At 40.6% G+C, this 26,805-nt stretch overlaps 2 protein-coding genes across 5 annotated transcripts in view; one reads left to right on the top strand and one right to left on the bottom strand.

Annotated features, from left to right (window-relative positions):
* The window catches only part of cunh8orf74 (chromosome unknown C8orf74 homolog), a 121,794-nt gene extending 109,017 nt beyond the window's left edge, over window positions 1-12,777 (bottom strand). For all 3 annotated transcript variants that reach the window (XM_016673853.1, XM_007557068.2, XM_016673854.1), the window contains exons 1-6: window positions 12,452-12,777; window positions 11,863-12,046; window positions 11,318-11,541; window positions 10,298-10,456; window positions 9,007-10,216; window positions 4,371-4,464 (exon numbers count right to left, since the gene is read on the bottom strand). In XM_016673853.1, the coding sequence (XP_016529339.1) occupies window positions 9,998-10,216; window positions 10,298-10,456; window positions 11,318-11,541; window positions 11,863-12,046; window positions 12,452-12,499 (834 nt within the window). In that variant the 5' untranslated portion in view covers window positions 12,500-12,777 and the 3' untranslated portion in view covers window positions 4,371-4,464; window positions 9,007-9,997. The remainder of the gene's footprint in view (window positions 1-4,370; window positions 4,465-9,006; window positions 10,217-10,297; window positions 10,457-11,317; window positions 11,542-11,862; window positions 12,047-12,451) is intronic.
* A 789-nt stretch (window positions 12,778-13,566) lies between these two features.
* rp1l1a (rp1 like 1a) lies at window positions 13,567-26,501 on the top strand. Of its 2 annotated transcripts, XM_016673850.1 has the most exons (9): window positions 13,568-15,125; window positions 17,036-17,288; window positions 17,425-17,823; window positions 17,908-18,172; window positions 18,358-21,438; window positions 21,472-22,493; window positions 23,077-24,021; window positions 24,397-25,263; window positions 25,811-26,501. In XM_016673850.1, exons 2-9 carry the CDS (start codon window positions 17,055-17,057, stop codon window positions 26,171-26,173), a joined length of 7,176 nt encoding a protein of 2,391 aa, XP_016529336.1. In that variant the 5' UTR covers window positions 13,568-15,125; window positions 17,036-17,054; the 3' UTR covers window positions 26,174-26,501. The 2 variants fall into 2 exon arrangements, with proteins under 2 accessions (XP_007557128.1, XP_016529336.1); XM_007557066.2 differs by having other exon boundaries at window positions 13,567-15,125; window positions 18,358-22,493.
* Window positions 26,502-26,805: the final 304 nt, after the last annotated feature.

The following is a 26,805-nucleotide window of genomic DNA, read 5'->3' as shown; positions in this document are numbered from 1 at the left end:
GGAATTAATGGTATTTTTAATGCTGAGCTACAGGAAAAGACTTCTGCAGGCTGAGGCTCGCACTCGGAGAGATGCAATGATTAAAGGTAGCAAAGCACGAGCCAAGAAACTGATTGTTTGTGATTTTTTTTCTGGCTTTAGCATTTTCATGATGCAAATATAAAACTTTTTTGCATGTATAAGACCTGGTTTTAGAAAGCTAACTGAAACCGTCTCTGAAAATCTGAAATCATTAGCAACATTATTAATTAATTTAATGGGTCTACATATTTATAGAGGAGAATTAAACTATTATGCATGAAAAAGTACCTCATGCTGGTGGTTTGATTGTTCATGAAATAGTGGGAGAAAAATCAGATTATTTTAGTATTTTAATTTCCAATTGGGAGAAAGTTGACCGATTCCACTCGCTGAAATTTAAAAAAAACAAACCGCCTTGTACTTTTCTAGTTGCAGATGCTTTCACATTTTGCAAAAGTAGCTTTTAAAGATCTTGTGTGTGTATATGAAATACAAATTTATGTTATTTAGTTACTAAATAAATCATCATCAAACACACAAAATCCCAGAATCCCAGAATCCCAAACAGTAGATAATACTATTACTGTCCTCATTTCGCTCTTAAAAGAAAAAACTTGTGGCTCATTCTCTAAAATAAAATGTCTGTCATCCACAATAGTAAAAGGATTACACTTTACCTGTCTCTAGAAGTCCTTTCTCCATTTTTAAAGGAACATATTAGACTCAAAAGTTACCTAATAATAAATAAATATCTGAACAAAATCATTCCTAACACTCTTATATCTTTAAATAAAGTGAAACCATAGTGTTTTCTGTCATGGTTGTCATTCTGGTTCATTCCTATTTCTTCCTAAAATATTGTCGTGTATCGTTTTTTTTTCTTGCAGCTAATGCTACAAATGTTACATCAGCAACACAATCCTACCAATTTAGCAGCTCTACATGTCCTAATTTCCGCTGAGCCTCTTGAGAGTGCAATGCAATGTTTTGGTCCTGAGAAAAACTGAAATTAGCTTGAGAGCAGGTGGTGACTGCCACCCACACACCCTCCATCCAACACACACACACGCACACACTCTCATATTCCTGGTGGGAGGTCTGAGGTCTGGCCCTTTGCATTCCACAGACAAGTGTCTAGCACCTGCTAGGCCTCAGTCAGCCTTTACTGGCCAGCAGATTATGACGGACGGACACACTCCAAATCTGTTTAGCTTACAGTCGGTGCACATGAGTGTGTGTATGCGTGTTTATGGGAGCACTTTTGTTTAGAAAATAAGTACCAAGCATGAGCTGGTTACTCGTTTCGAGGTTTATTGAGGTTTTAAGAAATTAACGCTTTAAAACCACTCCCTAAGGTTTAACATGTGTTTAATGAGATGCTGGAGCGAACGGCTGCTGACTGAAAGAAAGGTGCAACTTATAAGAAAGGCCTTTTTTTTTTTACTTTGCAACCAGAAAAAACACAAATCACGATGCTGAACAGAACAAGCATCACGTTTTATTAAAATAATACAGGTTTAAACCTGCAGTTAGCAAGCAACAACTGCTAGCTTTCTTAGCTTGTGTTATGCTATGAAGACCAGAAGAGTAAAAAGGTTTGACAGAATGCAGAACAAAATTTACAAGCTTACCTACAAAGTCAGAATAAGTGTAACATACATGCAAAATATGACATCATTAAAATAATGCCTGTTAATGTTAGTTTTAGCAGCAGTAGGAATACAGTAGCTATAAAAAGTTAAGATGTTTTACCCTTTTTGTTGCTTTTACAAATCAATAACCAGAGTTTGCCAAAAGAAATGAGGGAAACTCCAAGGTCAAGTTGAGGACAAGATGCACATCAACACAAACACACCACCCCCTCTGTGAGGCATGGTGGTGGCATTATCATGCTGTGGGAATGCCTTCACAAGCCCTGGAGGCCTTGTGATGGTAGAAAGCAAAATGAATGAAGCAAAAAATATGATTTTTTTTTTCCAGCAAGAAAACGACCCTTAGCATCCAGCTAACGCTACACAGAAATGGTTCGAAGACACCAAGGTGGAGGTTCTGGAGTGGCCCAGTCAAAGCCCAGACCTCAATCTGATACACATGGTGCAGCAGGACTTAAAAAAGGCTCAGAGAGATAGAGCAGATCAGTTAGGAAGAATAGAATAAAATTGCAGCATCCAGATGTGCAAACGTGACTGCAGCTAAATACAGATTTGAATATTTATGCAATCTTTTACATATTATTTATTTGTGGTTTTGCAAAAATCAGTCTTCATTTTCTTTTTGTAAATTAAAAAAAAGCCAAAATGTTTTTTGATAATGATTGATTTGTAAAAAAAAAAAAAAAAAAGAAGAAGAAAAAAAAAAGCACTGGTATTACTTTTCCATCTACATGTTTTTGCTTGAATTTATTTTTGTAAATACTGCAAATACATATTATACAATATTCATCTCATTTCAATTCAAGGTTTTTTTGTTTAAAAACTAAAAAGACAGACAAACCCTAAAAGCTGTACCTGCAGTGAAATTAAACTTTTTCGGACACTACAGACTCTGAATAGCTCACCCACAGAGTACACACACACACACACACACACACACACACACACACACACACACACACACACACACACATATACACACCTTCAGCAGCCCATGTCTGACAGGTGCACATGTCAGTGGTTAGTTCAACCTGGATCAGAGCATTTGGTCTCACACTGTAGCAGCCAGGCCCCAAGGGTGTGTGTGCGTGTTTAAAGAGTGTGTGGGTAGGCAATGTGTGTGCGCTGTGGGTCCAAAGCTCAGTACCCAGACACTATCCATATTGTTTTCTTCAGTGGAGCTCGAAAAAGAAAACGCTGATTTACAGAGCTGTCTGGCACTGGAGCACACGGATGCATGGCTGGGTCGGCCTAATGGAGTTTTCAGCTTCGGATTTACACTTCTCCGTCTATGCAAGCAGTCGAAGCGCTCACTGACGTTGGTGCATGTCTTAAGCACTTTGGTTGGGACATTGTTAGGATTTATTGAGTTTAACTTTACTTTACAAGTAAAAAAATGCAATTTGCTCAGGCAAGCAGATGTACTTTGCAGAATTAGCTCATCCACAAATCTAGAGAAAAAAAATCCCCATGACAACTCGCCTTAATCAAAATCTTTCAACGTGACAAAAAAAAAAGGAAAGATGATCAGAGTTTATGAAGTGTTCAAAGAGCTGTCAAATGAAAGAGGGTAAGCACAGGTCAGCTCCTTGGAATTAGCCATCATCACATTGGGAGTCAGAGAGCTGGAGCCGATAATGCTGGGAATCCCACATTAACGCAGTAACTGGGCCTAAATCGCTTTTTCTTCTGTGTCGGATTCTTGGACGGCCATCATGGCAGGACTGTGTAACTGTGTGCAGCTGCCCCCAAATACGCTGGCCTGAACAAATGAGCCATTTCACAGCTCACAAAGCATTTAGCCTTCAGACTATGTGAACAAATCCATTCCTGAGCAATGTTGGGAAGGACACCCATCCATTACTTCCACCGGCAAACCAAGGATGCCCATCACCAACCAAACTCTAGTCTTCAAAACAAAGCTGTGGTCTGACACCGGTTTGAGTTACAATGACATTACGTTTTTTCTTAACCTTACCTGGTAGAACATCAACAACATATTGGATTTACTAACAAATTAAGACTCAGATTTTTATTCTCAGAAAACAAATGTTAGATTTTTGCAATAAAACACCAGCTCACTAAAACTAGCCAACCCAAATATTAAATGCATCCAAGTTTTCATTTGAAATTTCCATTAGCATTAGCACATAGCCTGTGTTTCCATTACAAATGTGAGCAAAATATTTCACTAATGTTGAAAAAATACAATTTCACTATTGCATTTTTTTCCACTAAATAAGAAACAGAATTAAAATGATATGTGAATAAGTTTGTTTATGCGATTAGATGACAGGACTACTTCCTGTTGTCTTCTTCTTCTTTGTGGTTTGCGCCAGTAGCAACATCCTGTTGTTGATCATGTGACTCACGTGACGCAAAAAGTGTTTCCATTGCAGTCTTGCGAAATAATACAATTTTGATTTAAAACCCGCCCCATCAAAAGAAAAGTTTTTTCAAAATTGATGTGTTTCCATTAAGCAAATTTATAGTTGGGAATAATTCAGTCTATTGATTAAAATAATGTTCCAAAGGAATGCTAATGATATTGCTAGCTTATGTGGGTTATGATAACAGACCCACTTGTATTATTTTTTTACATCAGCTCTAAAGCAATCTGAGTTAAATCCATTGTAATTTATTTATCATAACTTGAAATTTATTTTTTAACTCATCATTACATTGTCCGACTCATACCTTAATTTGTTGTCTCTTGCTGCATTCCTCGTCATCTTCAGTGGTTATTGCTTGTTTCTTCACTGTTTGGTTTCCTTTTCTTCATCTCTTCCTTCTAAAAACAGAGATAAAGGAAAAAATATTTCTAAGCATGAAAAAGTATTCAAGAAGAAAGCTTAGCACTTATAACTAGATTTTTCCCCATGTCATATGTGAAATAATCTGCAAATATTGACTTAAAATAAGCTCCTACTTCTTGCTGAAAATTTACTTGTAAGTCAGGTTTGTATTATTTTGAGTGCAGATTGTTTTTGCGATGCAAATATAAACAGTGTGAACCCAAACCATGAGTGCCAGCTAGGATCCAAACGTCTCTGCTCACAGTTTCTGCCAGAAGATCTTCCAGCATGTGAGCCAGAAACTCAGGGTGTCATGGCTACGACAGAAGAAGCACTAATCCAACTTGAAGTGGACCGATTACTTTAATCCACTAATAATTCTTTAGTTTCTACGGTGCATTAGGTAGAGCGGTGAAAAATCTGTGCACAATGAGTTCAAAGAAACAAAGAAGGCAACTCTTATAATATACTAAGCAAAATTAAATAAATAGTTGATGCTAAATTCAAGACTTTTTGCATTTATAGCTAGAACACCAGGGAAGCTCTAATCTTGTGATTTGTGAAACTTTTGCAAAATTTTCAATCTTACTTTTCCATAAATTATTAAAATATTGTCTTGTGAACCCAACATTATACATTTATTTTAATTTCCGAATCAATCGTTAGAACAAAATTGATCTTAAAACCAAAAACAATGTTTAAAATGGTAAAATAAGTTTGAAAATCTCTACAATTAAAGGTCAGTGTGAGGTTATGCTGCTGCAGTACGGAGAGGCATTAATTTGAAAGCATTTTACACATCTGTAGCAGATATGAGAATAATTGAGGAAGTGCCCCGGTTTGGACAACAAAACAAAATAAAGCTCAAGAAAAAGAACCAGGCTGATTTCTTCATTTGCTCTTACAGGCAGGCGAAGCTGGGATTTGTCTCTTGGGTTGCTTCTGCAGCATTTATTGAAGAAAAAAAAATAGAAAGAAACCAAGAGAGACAGAAGGAGAGAGAGGGTGGGGGGATCAAGGTCTCTCCCTATAATTACAAAGATAGCATGGCTGCTCTCCCTCCCTAGCGGAGGCTCCGAGGCGTCACTCCCAGTCCCTTCCTTCATGCTGTACAAAGACTGTTCTATCAGCCCTGGAACGGCATCATCGCTTGTAAATTAATTTGGGGTTCCTGTCAGCCGGGCCCCTCTCCTCTTATCTGGTGGTGTAATATGGAAGCCTGAGAGGCCCACGTAGATGCTGCTGAGAACACTTAAAAGAGCAGAGGTGAAGAAGAAGAGGACGGGGCGGGGGGAGGGCGTTAAAGAGAAAACGGATAGATAGGAGGTAAGAGAATCACGTGGAAGAGGTGAATTGGGCCCTAACTGGATGTCGGAGAACGACCTGACTCAGTGATAAGTGAATATGGCCTGGCACCCTATTTTACACACTCACACACAGGCCATTCGTCATTCGGACTGGACTCCACTCCGAAGGGGCCTTCACCTATCAGCACTATTTGTCGCCGTGTCACAGGCTGCGGATAAATCTTCTCCCAAGGATCCTCGTTTAAATCCGCCCCCTATTACCAAAGGTCCGGCCCCGTCACGATCGCACGAGCTTAATACACACTCGCGCACCTCTGACCCCTTCGGTTGTTTGTAATTAACCCCTCACCCGCTGTGTGTAACCTCAATTCCCTAATGGCAATAAATGAGCCTGCGTACGATCCCATTAGAGGACGGCGTCATGATGGGGAATTAGGAGCTGATCTATGAGCAATGGGAGCATTTTGTTATCCAGTTAAGGTGGAGTCTTTGTTACCAATAGAAGAATTGTGTCTTCCACGTATCTGCTGACTTTACAGGCGACTAAATAAGATTTAATAGCTGTGGAAATATAAGATCTGTTTGGGATGAAGATATTTGAGCAGCTTAACAATAACAAAACCCAGAATTATGGGGGGCGGGGGGTTATATTCTAAAATCAATGGATTAATTTTAGTATATCAAATTTATGAAATTCATAATTTATGCACTTAATACACAAAAAATATCTTTAATGCACTTTTCTCTGGTGATAAATGACTTGAATAACAATAAATGCTGTCAAAATGGAAACAAAGCGGTGATTCAAACATTGGATAGCAAAAGTGTTTTGTAATTCGGTTGACCTTCATACTGTAATCGAAGGCTAATACCCGTTTGTTTAAACTACCTCTGATTAATAACAACTGGAACATAATTTAACTTTAGTCATTATTCCAGTATTTTCTGATGATTAAACAGTAAAGATAATTGATAATTTGAGAAAACTGAAGATTTTTAGGGGACAAGATGAATACTATATACCTCAAAACTACTGTAGCTATGTTTTTTTTTCTATTTTTAAAGATATATCTTCATAAAGGCGCTTTTATTTCTCTGTTTTTGCACTTTATCCAACAGGGATTACGTCTGGGAGGAGTATTTTTTTTCTAAACACTCCACACTTAGTACCTACAGCAGCACATTTAACTAAAACTCAGGTTTTGGCTAAGAAAATAATTCTAAGTATTGGACTCTGATACCACAGAAACACTCACGCTGTTTCATTCTGCTTTTTTCTGCTGACAATAATTATCTCCACTCTTCTTTTCCACATTGAACAAAAAATATCTTCTTTTCCATGTGCACGACCGGAGCTGCTGAAGCGATAAAAGCTTTTCCAAGACCATCGCTTCCAGCTTTGTACATTGAACAACAATGAGGGGGAAAAAAAACAAGCCAGGAATATGGGGACATATTCAGATATCTTGGCAGAGCTCCAAATGGCAGATAGAAGAAAACAACAGAGGCTTTTTAGGCAAATGAACAATAAGACATGAATCATCTATTGTGGCCCGTTCTGCAGGGCTGGAAGATGAATCCACAAGAAAAATTGGTTAGTGTCCAGACATACGGGAATGTGGAGGTGGACTGGGCTGAAGGAACGATGGTCGAATTCCCAACAATTCGTTTCCACAAAGCACTCTATTTTTTAAGGATATTGCGTGCAGTTTGTCATAAATTTGCATAAAGGATAAACAGCTCTGGACAAAAATATACGACCTCAACACAAACTTAATTGTTTACACATGTAAGCAAGGTATTTTTTATGGTACTTTTGTCAATCTCAACTTATGATTCACTTTTAAAAAAGACGTGATAAAATGACTATGAAAATAATTTGATCAACAATGACATTTTGTTTTGTTTGGGTTTGTTTTTCTGCTTCTGTTTGCTCTAAAAGAGATTGTCTTTTTAACTTTTGGATATCTACTGCCATCTAGTGGCCACGGACAGAGAGCACACACAAAAATGTAAACAGTAGAATTCTTTGGTTGCAGAAACATCATATGAGACTAAATCTAATTGTTTTTAACTTAAATTTTAAATAAGTCATTATAGTAAATACAGCAGATAAAAGTAATGAGGGTAATTAAGACTTTTTCTAATCTGAACATAGCTTTCTGGGTTTTGAAAGATGTAAAAATGCAATAAATATGCAAAAATTGTTTGCTAATAATTAGCTGTTGATGAATTGACAGTTCTCACAGATCCAGCCTCTTGTTAAAATTTCAGATTAAAATCACTTTTGCAATGAAAGAGGAAAAACACAATATTTTTATCTGAATCGATACATCCTAATAAATATATTTAGTTACTGAATTTGATTAGAAGCATGAAATCAGTCTAAAAGCGTCTTATGTTGACAAACAACATGGACCACATCTCAGACTTGGGCCAACACACGTTTCTCATTATTTCCCTGATGAATTCATTACAAAAATAAACTGATTCATCAACAGCAACACAGCCGTCCGTCCACCATTCAAGTTTGTGATGCAAGGCGCAGATTAATCTCCTTGCCTGCATCAGAGAATAAATCACTCCAACATAATTAAACGGGGCGAGGTTATAAGTGACACTAGGTTCCATCTAAATTACACACAGAAATTTGTTCCGTTCATTTTGATCATTTTACGCCGACATGTCTCAACTTAATCACACTTGTCACTCTTCTAGAATGTGACTTGACAGACAGCTAATTTATTCCTATGGACGCTGTATATATCCGATATCTACAGTGGTTCCCAAAAGCTAATTTTGATCTATATCGGATGGTCAAAGTTTGTAGAATTAACATATCTGCTTTAAACTTCTCAATAATTTTATTTCTGAGTGTTGTGTTCCTTTTCATTATGCTAAACAAACCTCAAAGAATAGCTGCATTTATACTGAAAACCAAGTTATGCACAGGTGAACTCTATTTACTAATTAGTGGGTTTCTTAAGGTCTTGGGGTATTTCTAAACAGTTTTCCAGATTTTGGGAGTGAAAATTGGTTAAAAACATCTATGTTGTATTGGTCTGTGTATAATTGATGAAAAATAAAATAAAAATGTGTAGGGAAAATGTTCAATGAATTGTTTAGCAGCCCTTCCGTGCGGACAAGACCGATTCGAAGCGGCTAAAAGTTAAAAAAAAAAATAGAGATGGAAAGGTTTTTGGAACAATGCAATAGATAAAAATGGTTCACCTTTTTGTGTCAGCATTTCTTTTCCTCTTCTCGTTCTTCGACGTCTTGTCACATTTCCTTCCACTAGTTGACATTTATTGTTGTTTACGTTGCTGCTAGCTCGGTTTTTAAACACGCACGATAAACAAAACTAGCGTTTAAAAAACATGCTAGCAATGGCGCCAGCTGTTTTATCCAAGTAAAGTCCTGTATTCACAATTCAAATTTCAACCCCTTCTTTAGAAATTGTTCTTCTAACATAGTATTTGTATTAGGTAAATATAAAATATTAATAGTATGCGTAAAATCTGCAGTAGCTATTTTGACCACACGGTGTAAGTGTTGAGTCCACTTGAGGGTGAAGTTACGTTTCATCCATTGTACGTCATTTTCTGCTGTGCCTGCTCCAGGGTGGCGCTAGGGGGCGCTAGGATCCTCCTGGATCAGACATTGCACTCCTAAAAAATAAAAATTAAAACTTCTTTTGGGTTTTTTTGTGATGAAACCTGACTAATATATTTAGCTTAAATCCAAAAACAGTCCATAATAAGCAATTATGAAAATGACAGTGAATCTTTTTGGTGGCAGCTCACAGAATGATGCTGCCACAGCTAGGGATCGGGAATCATTGAACTTGAAATAAATAGTATAGTGATAATGATCAATTTCAAAAATAGTAAAAAGTACTGTTGGAATTTATGTTTACAATATCAATTTCTAGAAAATATATGCATGAATGCAGTTTATAATTGTAGTTTAGTGATAAAATGGTGATAAAATACCTTTAACCAGTTAGCTAAATAATACTCGTGCATATTGCTTCACTTTCATGTGTTGTGCTGCTTGCTCGAGAAAAGCATGCACATAAAATAAAAATACACAGATCTTAAGAGCTAAAAAGTCACAAAATTACAACATTTCAGAGACAAACCACCAAAATTCCAACCATAAACAATAACAGCTTGGTTTGTGTTAGTTTCTCTTTTAATTAAACCAGCTTTTGTGTTTTCAATTATTTCTTCTTTCCTGCTTTTGTTTTTGCTTTTTCTCCCTTTTTCTTTGTTGGTGTCGTGATAGGAGTTGGTATTTTTGGGCGCCCAGCAACAATCAAAGCTTCCTGCTGCATTTTGATCTGAAAGATCTCCTTGCGGAGGGACGTCTCTTGACTCAGACTTGCCAGCACTTGGCCTCCTGTGGCTTTGACTGCAGATCGAACCAACTCCACAGCGCTCTACACAGAGGAGCAGAAATAAAGCAGCACTTACAAAACACAGTTTTCACTGGATTTAGATTATTTTAAGTAAAATAATACCTCTTTGTCCAGTTCTCCATCTGATGGGACGTTAAAGTCCTCCAGCGTGACCCGTGGCTCGGCCAGGACACATTTGAGTTTTTCCTCCAACTGCTCCAGGGAGGAATCGAGTTTTGCTCGCAGCTCAGACTGCGCCTCCCACATCTCAAGATCAGTGCCCTACAGAATGATTACAGTGTGTCTGAAAAGCTTTATATTTTTTCACATTACAACCACAAACTTAACGAATTTAAGGTGATAAAAGCAACAATACCAAAACCTGAAAAGTGTTGTGCACATTAATTTGCTTCACCCATTTCACCATCTTTGCTGTTTCTTCCTGTTCCCACAGCATGATGCTGCCATCATCATGTGCCACTATCAGCAGGGTGTGTTCATGTTAATTTGTGGAGTTAGTTGTACATGCATGTCACATTTTTATTAGATTTTCACATTTACTTTGATTTCGTTAAATCAGAATAAAATGTACTGACGTTTATGAGAAAATGCAAAAAGTACCAGAGCTTACAAGCTTTATTAAGACGATCAAACCTACATTGGGGATTAAAAAAATTATATCAAGATTCAAAGTTTCCCCAGAAAACTTGCTAAGCCCGGTGTTTGGGTAATAGGGCAGTCATTCATCCAGCGGCTCATTATATTTTTGAGTTAAAAAATGTTTAAACTTGACAGGAAATTTGAAAATATCACTTGATAATCGTGTTATTGAAAGTTTGGAAGACTAACACCTGAACACCAACAATAAAGTCTTAAAAAAATGCAAAAATTTTAAAAAGGCTTAAATAAATAAGCTATGCTTAGCCTGGTGGGGGCACAAGTAAAGCCTGGTGGCCCGCCAGGCTTATAATACACTGGGGGAAACCCTAAAGATTGTATCAAAGTATCAAAAATGGGAATATTCTAGCTTCGCAGTAAAGGTCCCTTTTGTAGCAACAAGTGTGAAAATTCACTTCCCACATTTAGCACTCAAATTAGTAACAGAAGCCAAACAAAGAGCGTTCAACATGTTACTTTCCCTACCTGTGCTAAAGGGCAGGGGGTGGGCGGCAGCTGCACCTCCAGCTGTTTCTGAACAAGCAGCTCCTCAGCCGTTATACCTACGGCCACCTGGAACAGCCTCCTTCTGCAGACGCAGATGTTGATCAGGTACTGGGTGAAGACATGCCGGTGTAAAGGCGTCAAGTATGGGAAATGCTCACACAGCACATCTCGCAGCAGGGGCCAGAAGTTGTTTAGGTTGAATTCTGGGTGGATAGAAGAAGAATAAAGGCAGCAGATAGAGGAGGTTTAATGAACCAAAACGCAACTCTTGGAAATGATTTATTTGAATATATAAACAACTCTGAAGCTAAACCAGCCTGAGAGGTTGTTTTTTTAAATCACGCTATTACAGGGTTGCTTGTGTAAGCGACACAGAGAGTGAATCATTGACTGACTCACTCTAATTTGAACGCACAGGTGGAAGAAAGCATCTCTGTTTGCCTATCAACAACAACGTTAAGATTTATACGACAGAGGGAGCATAATGTGGATTTCCCCAATAAAGGAAACAGGTGTGTTTTTACCGTACGACTGTGGGAAGATGCCCTTGGCAAGCGTAGCTGAGTTAATCACGTCGGCCCAGGAGAAGCCTTGCCCTGCGGTGAACATGGCGACATCATATACAAACGCTTGATGCAAAGGGAGCTTTTCGTTGGTAAACTCGAACCAATGGAAGTGATGGCTGAGTCTTTGGATGCCAGCATTCCTCTGGAAACAGATGACACACATAAACTATCAAAACCTAGATTGAATCACATGTTAATGAAATTAATCAAAAAAGATATCATCCTTCCACTTTACCATCATTAACTACTTTGTGTTGATCACATAAATCATATCAAATGCTTTAAATGCTGTGGTTTTATTGCGATAAAATATGAAAAGTTGTCTTTTTTGAGTTGTTTTTCTAGACTCTGTACAGCAGTGCATCATATTAAAGCTAATTTTCTAAATTCTCTGTCAAATTATTCAAAAATGTTCCTTCAAAACATACAAGTGGCCTTCACGTTCATATCTGGTTACTGCATTCATTATTTACTGCTGATATTCCAAAACACTTGAACGCAGCATTTGAACCAGGTAGTAAAATGAAAGGCCCGGTTGGTTTCCTACCGGAAGCCTCGCTATCTTTGCCATCTCCGTCTCTGTAAGGGAATCCATCCTGAGAGGCTCGAGGTCACTCGGTTGCCATTAGAGACCAACGCGGGAGTTACGCTATCGCTGTGGAGGACGTTGTGACGTCACTCGTCAACCTAAAACCCATTCAGTGGCGTTCAATGTGTTGAAATCGACTGGGTAAACAGCGCGTTTTGTTTACGGATTTCAATTGTGGCTATTTAAATTTATACTGAACGTAATAAAGAGGGAAAAGTGTTAAATTAAAAGAAGAGTTAATGTTAAGAAGCTAAGTAAAGTTATAACTTTATTTATCCAGCCCCACACAGATGGCCCAGACGTCTCTAATCCTCTTTAGCAGGGACCCCCTCCGCTTCAATCCTTTATTCCCCTCTCTATCCTCCTGCTCGCGAACAAATAAAGCAGTTTTGTGTCAAGCTGATGTAACGTAAACTATTTCTAATTAATGCTTTCAAAATAAAAGCATTATTTTTGCCCGATTTGGTCCCGTTGTAACATGTTGTTAGAATTCTACTATTCATATTTAGCTCTGAAATCATCCCGCTTTTTCTGTTTTCTCCAATAATGTCTATCTGTCTGCATATTAAAATCCTGCTTTGATTTTGACATTAATCAAATATGAGAACGCTTTTTTAAGCATAAATATGGACTTGTGTAAGGAATAACTTTTATGTTGATATGCGCCGGTTTTCTTCTCTTGTTTTTCAGATTTGTTTTCCACATTTATTGTTGTGTATGATTTGAAAAACATTTTGAGTACGATTTGTGGGTTCTTTCCCCACCTCTTGGTAAAGTTGTGCTGTTGCTTTCTTGACAAGTTGCCTCTCCTCTTACAGTTTCACATTTTATTTTGAAAGTCTGACTCGCTCTGCTTCCTGTTAGTTGTCTGATTTGAACATGCGCCTCTCTGGGGGGAAGCTGAGAGCGGAGCCGCTTCTCCGGCTGAAGCAGCGCATCGCACCTCGGTTCATGGCTGAAAATCAAATAGTTTAGATTGGTATTTTGTTGTGGTATGATCTGGGATTTTCGTCTCCAATCTTCTCGACTGTCATAAATCTGTTCTGGTGAGATTTATTTATTTTTTCATATCACCTGTTACTTTGAAACAAGCTTCTTGTCCAATAGAAAGAGTGTTTGGAGAGAATCTAATTATCTAATTATTATTGCTTTCAATATATTTTCCCTTTGAAATCCAGTTCTGGGGTGAGTGTCTTACCTGCTTATTGGATAAGTGAACGAAGGGAGTGAAGCTGCAAAACTAGGCCACACATCATATAATCTCCCCTCTGCTTTACACTTGTCCTACCGAGTCAACTGATTAGCACTTTAAAACCTCCTAAAGTGACCAATTTAGACGTTTTGCATCTTGCATAAATACCTATGTGGCAGTATTAGATTCCCTGATGTATCCACCTGGAATACTTTGAAAAGCATCAACACTTTCTTAGAGACGCTCTGCCTCCATCCTGTCAGTTCAGGCACTACTCAACCCTGACTTCCTGTCTACCTTGAGGTCTCTGAGGCCCACCTGCTCTGTCTGTGTCTCTCATTAGACCTGTGAAGCAGACACTGATTAGCAAAAAAGAAAAAAGAAAAAAAGTAAAAACTAGTTACGAAAGGCTAAATTATGCAACTAAACATCATCTCTTATTTCAAGGATTAATGAAACTGGTGAAAATAAATAACATCTACCCTTGGTTTTCACTAGGAAAAGAATGCAGAAAAACATTTTTTTCCCCCAGCTTTGCTCTTTAAAGTCCTTGAGGTATTGTGTTGGTTACAGAGCGGGAGCTCTATTGGCATTTATAATGAAATAAAAAGATTATTTTTTTCAGTTACATCTAAATAACATCAGAAGTTGCATCCTAGATTGTGTTTGTGTTTGGATTTTTACCTGACTGTGGAGGTTATTTGTCCCTTCTCCATTTTGTTCCCTCATGTTGTACCTATTTAGTGCCATTTCATTCTTTTCTACTTTCAGGGTTTCCTCCAGTGTATTATAAGCCTGGCAGGCCACCAGGCTTTCCTTGTTCCCCCACCAGGCTAAGCATTGCTTATTTATTTGCCAGGTGCAAAACTTCCAAAACTAGAAACTTCAAAATGTTATTGTGAAGTGGCAAACACAGCAATTTTGTACATCTCACATTAGGCACTTCAAATAACTGCAATTTTCCTAATGTAACTCAAATGTATGTTTGAATAATAATTTCCTTGGATAGTAAGAAGTTTTATTTTATGTGCTTTTGCATGACTCCTCAGAATTGCAGCTTGTTGCCTCTTTGTGCAAACAAATGATTTCTTCTTCTACATACAACTCCACTCTAACACACATAGAGATTATTAGGCAGGATTTTCTTTCTATCCTTAGCATTGCTCCTCCTCTCCTCTCCTCAGCTTCCCTCCCACATCCTTCTGTCCAATTACCGGCTGCCATTTTACCTCCAGCCTTCCTACAGACTCTGTCTTGGTTTTCGATTTGAGCTGCAGGGAAAACTACACAACTAGATCTTGTCTTTAAAAACTTTTTTTTTTAAAAATCACTTCAGTGGTACCAGTTCTGGTCTTGACTTGACCAGTCAGTCTCTGCAAAGTCATCCGTAAATTTCAGTTCAGCTTTTCCACATCTCTTTGGACCATGTTTCCTGACTGTGTGAGTATGTTATTTATATATAATTGGTTACAGGGTGCTTTTAAGTTAAGATAACCTAAACGTTTGGAGTAAAAATAACTAAAAGAGCTAAATCTTAAATGTTTAATTATTATTACTAAGCATTAATTGGTTATTTTACTGATATATTGTTATTTTAATAACATAAATGTCAGTTAACTAGTGCATAAAATCTTCTGAATAGTACAAAATGGATTACCATTACGTCAGAGGTTGCTTGGTTCTGTAAAGTTTGTTTTTTTTTCCACAAAGACAGTTAAAAGATTTGTCAAATACTTTGGGGGAAAAGTTTTATAAACATATTAAATACTGATAATGTTTATATTTTGCCTTCCTACAAACTTGCAGGTCACTCTCTTGAATCTTTAGATGGTAAACCAATGAGAACGCAGCATGAGCTAATTGGCTAAACCTGAATAGCCTGTTCCTGTTCACAAACTCCTTCCACCTGTTGGGAAACTTTTAATCCTGAACCTCAGTTCAGGTCAATTATGATACTTTTTTTTACTGTGGTGATTTATTTTCATATTTACACTCAAAAATGTATACTTTCAAGACAAATAAAAAAAATTTAGCAGCTACTATTTTCGTCATCTTTATATGATGGCGGCAAAAATAAGTAATGCAGGAAAAAGTTTTGGGATTTAAGTTGAAATCTAATAACTATTAGCTGTAATTTTGTTATTTAAGCACAGTTAAATGTTCAGTGGTGCTGTCTCCTCAAAGGGAAAGTAAGCAGCAGACTTTATGGTTGCTAAATTAGCTAGAGGATTAAGAAGCATGGTGTCACGTTGGGCTTGTCTGGAGCTCAGAGCAGTGATTTGGCTCTGAACCCCGGCCTTATTGGGCTTAAAATCCTGCTTAGCCTGCTGATTACATTCACCTTTAAACACCAGTTATTAAACATTATTCAGGCTAATTGTTGAATGCTACTCTGTAACATTTGTACTGAATGCAAAGAGTGATATTAAACTGAAATTGCAATGTAATTTCAGCAAAGACAAACAGTTTAAGGTGTAAAATTTCTCAATTGCTCAAGTTAGTTTAAATCCCATCACAATAAAACTAACCAGATTAGTCAGTTTTACAATTAAGTTTAAATATTATTATCCCTTCAATTTCATTGAAGAGTTAATTTAAATTATAAGACTAAAATTGCCTAAATAAAGTAAGCCATAAAGAGAATATTTCACCATAGAAAAGTATAACAATCTGTGAAAAAGACAGTGTTGTTCTTAACATTTACATCACATTGATTGCAGGATAAGAGCACATTTGCATTAGTACCAGTTTGACAGCTAAACATTATCCTGACAGCGTATTGGTCGGATAATAAAAGGCCTAAAATAGATAAATAAAGAAATTATTGCAAGATGCTCCAGTTAATTATATAGAGAAATCTGATTATTTCTCTTTTTTTTTCTGTCTGCCTCCATTAAATGCATAAACACTCAAAATTTACTGATCAGTTTCAATCGGTTACCGCAGCAACTACCGGTATCCACTTTGAAGCATTACTTTTGGCTTAATAACATCAGGTAAAGGTTAGCCTTGATGCAAAAATGGGGAATAACCTTGCAATATCTTCAATTTTTCTTTTCTTTAAAATTATTTGGGCATGTCAGACCTCGGAGTAAAACTGAAACTGGTGTTGGCCAAAAAAAGCCTATCGGTGCATCTAAATAGCTTTGCTGTGAGCAAATCCATGCATGTGACACCAGGCTGTGTCAAGTTCTCCTATTAGTGGATGTTCTGACTCCTCAGGTTTACATCCTGATTAAGTCTTGTGACGTTGTGAGTATAATTAGAAAGTATGAGAACAGCTGTTCTGTCATTGTGGTTGATTTGCCAGTCTTTTGGTCAATGCTGTGTGTTTTGATGATGTTCTGCAGATATATCTGACATCAGACCATGCAGTCGGTCCAGACAGGGTTGTGGGACCCCCACCCCCCGTATAAACATGCCTCGCCTCTGCCTGCACCCCCTACTTCCAGTTCGCGCCACGCCCATGTGACCACAGCCGCCCCGGCCAAGCGGATAACTTTTTACAAAAGCGGCGACAGCCAGTTTGGGGGCGTCCGGATGGCCATCCACAAGCGCAGCTTCAAATGCTTTGATGCCCTGCTGGACGACCTTTCCCAAAAGGTTAGTGGGATGGATCTGATGCAGGGATCTCTTTTGAAGTTGACTCTTCAGATGCACTTTTAAGCCTTTCCCTAAGCAGAAGGGTTAACATTATTTATTCATTCGTGATCCGTTGCTTATATTTACCTATGTATAGGTGCCCCTCCCGTTTGGAGTGCGGACTGTGACCACTCCCCGAGGTACACACACCATTAAACACCTGGAGCAGCTCCAAGATGGTGGCTGCTACCTCTGCTCTGACCGGCGCCAGGCTAAGCCCATTAACATGGACCTGGCCAGCAAACGCCAAGGCATCTGGTACCATCACAGCCGAAGGCCTCAACGCCCCGAAGTGTCCTCTGGGACTCCACCTGGACATTTGAATTTGCCTCACAGGCAGAGGCGGATTCTGCTGGTGAAGAACAGCGAGCCGGGGATGAGGCGGAGCATTGTGCTGAGCAGGAGATCCACCAGGAGTCTAAGAGCTTTCCTAGACGAAGTGTCCGAGGTTATGCAGTTTCATGTTCGCAAGCTGTACACTGCAGAAGGACGGAGGGTGAGGGTGAAATTTAACTCAGTATTTACTTACAAATGAGATAAAACTCATGAGATAAAGCTCTCTCTGTATATTTACTCCTAGATTGACAGCGTGCAAAGCTTGTTGACTTGTCCTGGTGTTCTGGTGTGCGTTGGCCGGGAAGCCTTCAGCCCTATGCTCATAAACTTCATTAGGAAGACTTCAGAGGAAAAGCTACCTGGTCTGGTGAGCAAGTCTCCAGGCCTTGGTCCAAGGATTCCTGGTAACGGTGCCAGATCTCCTGGAGCACAAGCCATAAGGTCCCCACCTCATGGAGCTCAGTCCAGAGCCAGTGAATATGATGAAGGAAATGAAAGCAAGAAAAATGGTAAGTTGCTTTGGAAAAAAATTGAAGGCTTAGATTTATACCTGGCTATTGAAAGACAATTTCAGGTAAACTCTACTAGTTATATATTTTTCCCATCCCTTTACGGAAGGATCTTGCCTCCATTTACAGGACAGAGAACATTGGTCTACAGACTTTTCATAGCTCATTTTTCCTTTTCTTTCCAGTTAACTTTGGTCTGGAGACTAAGAAGAGCATCATCCACCCTCGATCTGATTCTTCAAATCGGTCTGCCCGCTTCTCTTTGTCGTCTGAAAAGTCATACGGCGTCTTCTCCCAAGCAAGGCCAGCTATAACGAATGACGACATTGAAAAGCGTGTCCTTGTCAATAAAGATGGCAGCCTGTCAGTAGAGATGAGGGTGCGTTTTCGCCTCCAAAATGAGGAGACCGTCCAGTGGTCCACACAGATTAAAAAATCGCCCTCTCTCACCAATGATTGTTGCCCCCTGAGCCAAGCTCAACCACATTACTTGCAGCAAGGCACATCAGAAAGCTGTTCTGACCCTGATTCAACATCCTATGAGGGTGTGGATTATTCCAGCCGGCCTCTGGAGCGTGCGTTGTTGGAGAACCAATGTCAGTGTTGCTATCAGAGACACGAACGGCAGTTTGATTTGTGGGAAAACCCCACGCACAAACACCCTCCTGCCCCACCTGTTCATTCATCAAGTCACGCTGTGATGAGACACACACACTCGTCAAGCTCCTCCTCTTCATTCAATTCCAGAAGACTGATTCGGTGTCGGGCACGGGTCTCTGGGTCTCCAGGTGGCTCCGGCTCAGGGCAGAGCCAGTTGGTACAGAAAGAGATGTGTCTAACAGAGCAGGTGGAGAAAAGAGTAGAAGTGGCTCAAGATGGGGACACTCAAGTTGAGGTCTGCAAAGTTAGCCGATGCTGCAGTCGGACAGAGGTGGTTGCCATAGATACCAACATTCGACCACCCAGCGGAAAGTCAGTGGAGGGCGAGGTGATGATGGGGGAAGATGAAATCCGACCACTGTCTACAGTCAGCAGCTCTTCGCATATTTTACAGTCACTGAAAGAAGACCAGGATGATGAGGAGGATGATCTGCCACCCAGCGCTTCCCAGTGCTCTCACAGGAATGAGGCGTCCCCCACTCCTACCCCAGTAAATCAATTGGATGAAGGTCCATCGAGCATCATCTCCGTCTGTTCAGTCCAGTCGCTCAAACGCCAGGAGCAGGAAGAAAATGCAGGAAGCAGGGCTTTGTCTTCAGCTTTATCCTGTCACTGTGGAGCAACTAACCCTCACTCAACAGCTAAACCAGATCAGACGGATCGAGTCCCCAGTTTGATGTCCCAGGAACCCAAGAACCAAGCATCTGAAGAAGAAGCGGCAGCTGCTGTTGACAATGAAGAAATTAACAGGGGTCTTAGTGGCTTATCCCATGACACAGGACTTTCAGCAGGTTCTCAGAAATCATCGACATCCAATGTTTGCTCAAACTGTGGAGGCTGCAAACGTGCAAACAGCGCAATGTCAGCTCAGTCTGGTTTGTCTGCTAAGTCCAAGTGCACAATCGAAGCTCTACTTCAGAACACTGCAGAACGAACAACCAGTTCCATGTCAAATAAATCTGGTGCCTCAGTCAAGTCCCATAAATCTGGCTGCTTATCAGTTGCTAAAGAGCTGTCCACGTCAAACAAAACAGTTGCAGAAGAAGGCGATGCAGACAAAAGAGCTCAGAGTAGCCTCTCTATGAAGTCAAACGCGTCTAACAAGTCTGGAAAGGCCGAAAGTGTCCTGTCGAATAAATCAGATAAATCCAAGGCTTCAGCAAGATCAAGCTCATCTTCTAAGCAATGTGTGAAAACTCTAACTCCAGAAAACAAGGAAAAAGATGAACTGAATGACATAATAGAAAAGAGAGAAGAATCAGGAGTGGAGGACAGATCAGCAAGTGCACTGTCAGCAACATCAAAACTGTCTGCCAAGTCTAACAAATCCCATAGGTCCACTGAAGCTTTGGAAAAATCCACTTCCCCCAGGTCAGAAACTGGGGAGGATGCAGAAGAAATCGCAACCAGTCAAATGTCTGGAAGATTATCTGTTCATTCCACAAAATCCTGCAAGTGTAATGATAACAGGAAAGCACCGTCTCCAGCCTTAGAAGTGGAAAACAATGCAGAAGAAATCCAGCCCAGGCCAGAAAGCATAATAGAAGATCATTTAGAAAACAGATCAACCAGTCCCAGGTCTTGTAAATCAGATTCTTCTGCAAAATCACACAATGCAGTTGAAAACAGATACCCGAGTGCTAGTTCACAAAGATCACACACCTCTGCTAAGTCCACACAGTCAAAGAGGTCAAACCAACCAAAGGAGTCTCAGAATGACCCCAATCTTACTTTGACTGAGACAAACCGGGAAGAGACCGACATTGAACAACGTGAGGCTTTGGAGAGCGTCATGTCTGCAAAATCAAAATCTTCAGTCAAATCTGACATTTCTAGTAAAAATCCCTCAGCTACAAATGCTGTCAAAATCAAAGCACCAGAAGGAACTGATGAGGCAAAAGAAGGAGAACCTGATTCTGATGTTGCTTGTATTGAAACATCACAAGCCGGTGACAACGAGGATGATCCTACAATAAAAGGCACATATACTATAGACCCTGATGGCCAAACACTCTCACCAAAAAGAAAGCCTTCATCCCGCTCACATTCCCCCTCCTCCAGAGGTTCTCAATCCCCTGTGCAAAAGTTGTCACCGAGCTCCGGTGCTGGTGAGCAAAGAGGGCCCAGTTCGTTGTCTGTTCACTCCAAAACCTCTAGCAAAGTAAGCAGATCCAGGTGTCGCTGTGAAATGGCCTCGCCCGTTGAAAAGGAAAATAAAGAAGAAGACAGAAATAGTGAGGGAGCTCAGTCTTGCTCCTCAAAAAGACAAAGGAAAGAATCAGGATGCACGGATCAACCTTTGAGTCGTAACGGATCAGGTTCGATATCTTTAGGGCTGCAAGAGGATCAGGAAACTGCTGAATCAGACTGTGGCAAATCTAGTGTCTCTTTTTGCAACGGCGAGAGGAAAAGCCCTTCTCTCCACAGTCTTCCAGTGGTTGATATCCCAACAATTGAAACACCCAGAGAAGGTGAAAAGTGTGATGAAGAGGGTGGGGAACAACCCACCGAAAGACCAGCCAATGCAACGACAGTTCAAAGCAGCAGGTCTCATAAATCCTGTTGTAACTGTAGTGTCAAATCAGCAGCTCAGTCTAAGGGGAAAAGCAGCAGTCCTATCCCCACAAGCATAGACAAAGCAGAAAGCGTGAAGTCTGCTGCAACAACAAATGCTCGCAAAATGGACACCCCAAAGAGCAGGAGCTCATCTGCAATGTCAGGAACACAAGTTTGTGGGAAATCCCCTTCTGATACGACTTCTAATGTTAATACAAGTACTGATGCTGAAAACCAGAAAACCAGTAGACCAGGAAGTACGACCAAAGGAGAAGAAGACAAGACAAGTGTCCACTCCCAAAGTCCCTGTGGTCGTAGGCCGGAGTCAACAGCTTTGGTGCAGACAGAGACAAAAAGAACTTCAGAGGAGAGGAATGTGGCTTTGGGGTCAGTCAAATCTGGAGATCACAAATCCCACAAAGGAAGTGAGTGTGGAAGTACCAAGGTTTCTAGTTCCAGGCAAAAAGAAACTCCTCCCAAATCAACAAGTCCTTGTTCCTTACACAGCCCCGGACCAGCCAGTAAAGTCAAACCAGGTAGCGGAAGCACCTTGTCTCACTCTCTGTCTGCTGCCGACCTACTGAAGGAAACCTTGGCTGCTGCTCGCCAGCAGGACTGCCAATCAAAAGCCAGTAAAACCAGTGAAAAGGCCCACAGCGAGAAGAGTAGGAGGTCTCAGAGGAGCAGAAGTCGAAAGGATTGGGAAGACGTGATGGAAATGACACCTGAGTGTTTGCCCAACGCATCTCCCAATGAAGTTGTTAGCGACTGGCTGCGGAGCATCCCTGCTAATACTAGCATGCTCACACTGGATAACGAGCTAAATGATGAAGAAACTGAGGAGGGGGCAAAGGAAATGGAGGAGACACCAACAGAAGAGGTAGGAACAGGGGAGATGAGTCCGGAGGACGAGAAGGTGGAACTGGAGGAGAAAAGAGAGCCACAAGTGGAGGAAAAGAAGGATGAAGCCGAAGGTGATGGAGTCGGTCCGACTTTAGGCGATACAGCGGAGATTTCTTCTCGTTCCAGGAACTGGCATTCATCTGCAGCCGTGATGAAAGTCCTCCTGAGCTCGTCTCTGGGTCGATGTCGGAGCATGCCTGAGGTAAGACAGAACCTCTGACAAGACATGAAACCTTACCAAAGAAAAGCACAGATAACATTGGATCCCAAGTAATGCTTTGGGACATTCTGACCATTTAATATTGCTAATAACGAAGCAGCTATCAAGATAATGCTGCTAGGTTTTCAGGATGAAATGCATAATAAAAGAATAAATGTTGAACATTTACAGACAACACCCACAAACACAAAGAGAGGTGAACATATTTGTTGGCATCTCAGGTAAAGATTGTGGGTGGGAGATTAAGATTTATTTATTTATTTATTTATTTATTTATTTATTTATTTTTAGCTGTTCAGTCAAATCTAGTCTCAGACTTGACACTGGAATGTTCTTTTAATTTTTTTCAGATTTTTTTTAGCCTACTTCGTGTTGTCAGGCAGGTTATATTTAGGTCATTTCTTGGTTCCATATGGTTTATTAATAAAATCACAATTTGAAAGCTGCTTTTCTTCAACAATTTTTGTCTGATATTAGAATTTGTTTGTCAAAAAAACTTTTACTCACTCTCATTTAAGTAATGTGCCCATAACTTCATTATGTACCCATTTACCGCCCTGTGTAGGTGTCTCCAGTTTACGGCCGCAGACTGAGCACATCGGCCAGGAGGCTTTTGGACTGCTTGGCCCAGCTGCAGCTCATTGAGCCTGCAGTCAGCAGTCATGAACAGAAGGACCGCAAGCAGCAGTACGACGAGATTATGGCCATTCTTCAGTCCCTGTGGCTCACTGAGCCGCACAACATCAATGTCAAGGACACTAAGGACGGCGGCACAGACCAGGTGACTCCACCAAGGTCCTCATCTGGAGTGGGAATGAGCAGTGGCTCGGGCGGATCAGGTGGAGGGAAAAGCAATGGGAACCAAGGAGAAGATGAACCACCCAGGAAAGAAACCGAATCTCTGCAGGAGGAAGAGGCGGCGGAGAAAGTTGTTGAAGAGGACAATGGAAATGCAGCAGCCGAACAAGTCGAAGCAGAGACAGAAGTTGAGGAAACAAACCAAACAGACACAGCTGAGGAAGTGATGAAGAGTGAAGAGCAAAGTACTCTTCCTCCTGACAGCTCAAAAGCCACTGACAACCCTTCATTATCGGAAAAGAGCTCTCCCAACGACAGCTCCAAATCTGAAAGAGACACGCAGGAGGACTCCAGCTCAGGGACTCCTCCCTCTGCTCCTCGGCCACCCTTATCCAAACGACTATCCCAAGATCCTGATCCGGTTTGGGTTCTTCACCTCCTAAAGAAGCTGGAAAAGCAGTTCATGAACCACTACATTGAGGCCATGGAGGAGTTTAAGGTCCGCTGGGACCTGGACGACAGCCTCATCCTGGACACCATGATCTCTGAGTTGAGGGAAGAGGTGAGCCGCCGCATCCAGAGCAGCATCGAGCGGGAGATGAGGAAGATCCAGAGCCGAGCCGGGAAAGTGGGGAGGTCTCCTCGGCCGCCGCAGCTAGCTAACATGTCTCGGGATTCCACCATGACAGAGAAGAGGCGGCGCATGCTGAAGGTAAATACGCCACAGATCCGACACGAAGAAGCCACTGGACATGATTATGGGGTTTTATTAGTCTGTATACTCCAGTTAACGATTAATTGATTGCTAAATTAGTTGACGATTGTTTAAATCATCAGTTAGTCATGATTAATCGTTTCAGCCCAACGTGGATGTTGACTTTTCTGCTGCTTATTTCTGCTTCTCTCCAAACACCTAAAAAGGACATCCTGATTTGAGTCATAGGGCATCCAGCTAACACGTAGAAGAAGGTTCTCAAATCCAACAAGACCAAAATTGAACTTTTTGGCCTATATGCAGAAAGGTTATGTGACAATAACACTTATTCAAGGCCCTGTAAAAACTCAAAGTGTTCAATTTCTGTTTCAGGTGATGAAGAACCAGTCAGTGAAAACCGCAGAGTCTCTCACTGATGAGGAAATGGTGGCCGATTTCAGTGATCAGCGAAGCGACGACGAGTACTGCCCCTGTGAAGCTTGTGTCCGCAAGAAAATGGCCGCCCGGCCTTTCAAGAAGAACCCGCTGGCGGCCGAAGCTCCTGTGATGATGGAGTTCGACCTCCTTAAGATCCTTCAGCTCAAGAAAAGCCCATTGCCTCCTTCTTCTGTGCCGAAACCTGTTGAGGAGGAACGGGCAGCTGCAGACGAAGAAGGAAGGAGTCTAGAGGTAGTCGAAGAAGAAGAGGAGGAAGAAACCAAAGAGGATATAAAAGCTGATGTTGTGTTAGAGGAGACAATACCAGAGGAAGACGAGGAGGAAGAGGAGGAAGAGCAGGAAAAAGATGAGGAGAGTAGAGATAGAGAACAGGAAAGAGAGGAGAATAGTGCTGAAGATGAGGAGCTGGAAACAGATGAGCAACAAGAGACATCAGAAAATGCAGAGGAGGATGATGGACTGTGCACTTGTCAGTCTGAGAGCAACAAAGAAGAAGAGGGAGAAGCGGGGGAAACGAGCAACTACACAGATGAAGGAGAGGCAGGAACGGGAGAAGAGGAGGAGGAAGAGAGCGATAGAGAGACGGTGAAGGAGGCAACAACAGGCAACAAGGAGGCGGAATCAGAGGATGACACATCGGCAACTAATGGAGAGCCGACGCTGGCGGAGGAGATGATGCGGGGAAACGTCGGCACATCTGCAGAGGAGGAAGACGAAGGCACAGGAGAGGAAGAGGAAAAACAGGAAGAGAGTGAGGAGCAGGAAGGAGAGGCTTCTGAGGAGGAGAGAAATTCACCGCAGGTAAAAGATTGTTAGACAAAAATCCGCCTGAGAAAATTGTCCGTATGTTCCAAGTTAAAGTCTAATTTAGTGCAGAAGTGTGAAAAAGTATTTGCCCAGTTGTGAACACTGAGTTGAAGCTCATGCTACAAAATTACAGAAAAAAAAAGAAAAAGCTACAGATGTTATGATGGTGTTCATTTTATGCACCGTTGTGAAAATCTGCATGAGGCATTGGTCTCGTTTACCGAATAGGAACTCTATTTTAAACTAAGTCTCTGAACATGACCCTGGGTTCAAATCTGACCCACTGCAGCCTTGCAGCTAATGCTAAGCCTGTGGGAAAAGCTAATCTCGGCATCCAATTAGGCAGCCTGAACAAATCTGTTTTGTTTTGCAGGCACTCTGAGTCTCTGCTCTAACTGTCGGTCACACAAAAAACTGGAAGTTTTTCACTATGATATTAAAGCAAAACGAGCCTAACGTCTTTAATTCATCTCTTATGTCATGAAATCAGTGTTGTTTACAATGACTGATTATTCATTTTCTGATCTTTTTTAACCCTCAGAGCCAAGTTGCGATTCCCGCTGCATGCGTGACGGAGGGCGAAGAGGCAGACGCCGAAGACTCTGACGACAGCAAGCGTCACGGCGACGCCAGCGCTGACGAATCAGCACCGGAGGAGGCCGCCAGCTCTGGGGAAGAGGAAGCAAAAAGCAGCAGAGAAGATGAACAGGAAGATGCAGTGGAGGAGTTTAGACTTGAGCAAGAAAGTGAGGCGGCCAAAGGCAAAAATGAGGACGGGACTCTGCTCCACCAGTTCACCAGAACCTCGGTGGAGTCCCAGCCTGGATCGATGGAAGACGTGGACATGGATTTACCTTCAAACTCGAAAGTGGTCGACATAAATGGCCATAAAACCAAAGAGTGAGGAAACTGCACTCAGACATTTGGCTTAAGGCTCTCTTGAACACTTGAAGCACTTTAACTTCTCCAGATTTAACATAGACGTCGTCATCGTGACTTGCTGAAGTTTTCACACGTTGTCATGTTACAACCTCAAACTTCAATCTGTTTTACTGGAGTTTGATACAATAAATCAAAATTAAATCAGTTCAAATGAAAATTAAATCAGTTCAAATCTATTCCACTTAGAAAAATATTGTCTGGATTATTGTGGATTAAATGCAGATTATTCAAACCAGATTAGACATAAATTTCCCCAAATTCCTTCAATATTGAATTTAACACGTTTTTTTAGAGACATATTTCTACTAAGTATTGACCAAATGGGATAAACATAAATTCATGCCACACTTTCCTAATATTTTTGTAGATAAATATGGAAAACTGCACATTCTTCTCCTTCCATTACACAATAATCCCAAGAAAGTACATTGAAGTTTGTGGCTGTAACATGACAAAATGTGAAAAAGCTTAAGAAGTATTAAGATTTTTTTCTTTTCTTTTTTTTTTTTTTTTGCAGCACACTAATTGTAGAAACCTGAAACTTGAAGATCTTTAACCGGAACCATATAACTTCTTATATTTGTTTCAAAGTTA

This window comes from Poecilia formosa, unplaced genomic scaffold, assembly GCF_000485575.1.
Source record: "Poecilia formosa unplaced genomic scaffold, Poecilia_formosa-5.1.2 Scaffold83, whole genome shotgun sequence".
Lineage (NCBI taxonomy): Eukaryota > Metazoa > Chordata > Actinopteri > Cyprinodontiformes > Poeciliidae > Poecilia > Poecilia formosa.
Note: the sequence above shows the minus strand (reverse complement) of the source record. Positions and strands in the feature narration are given on the sequence as shown.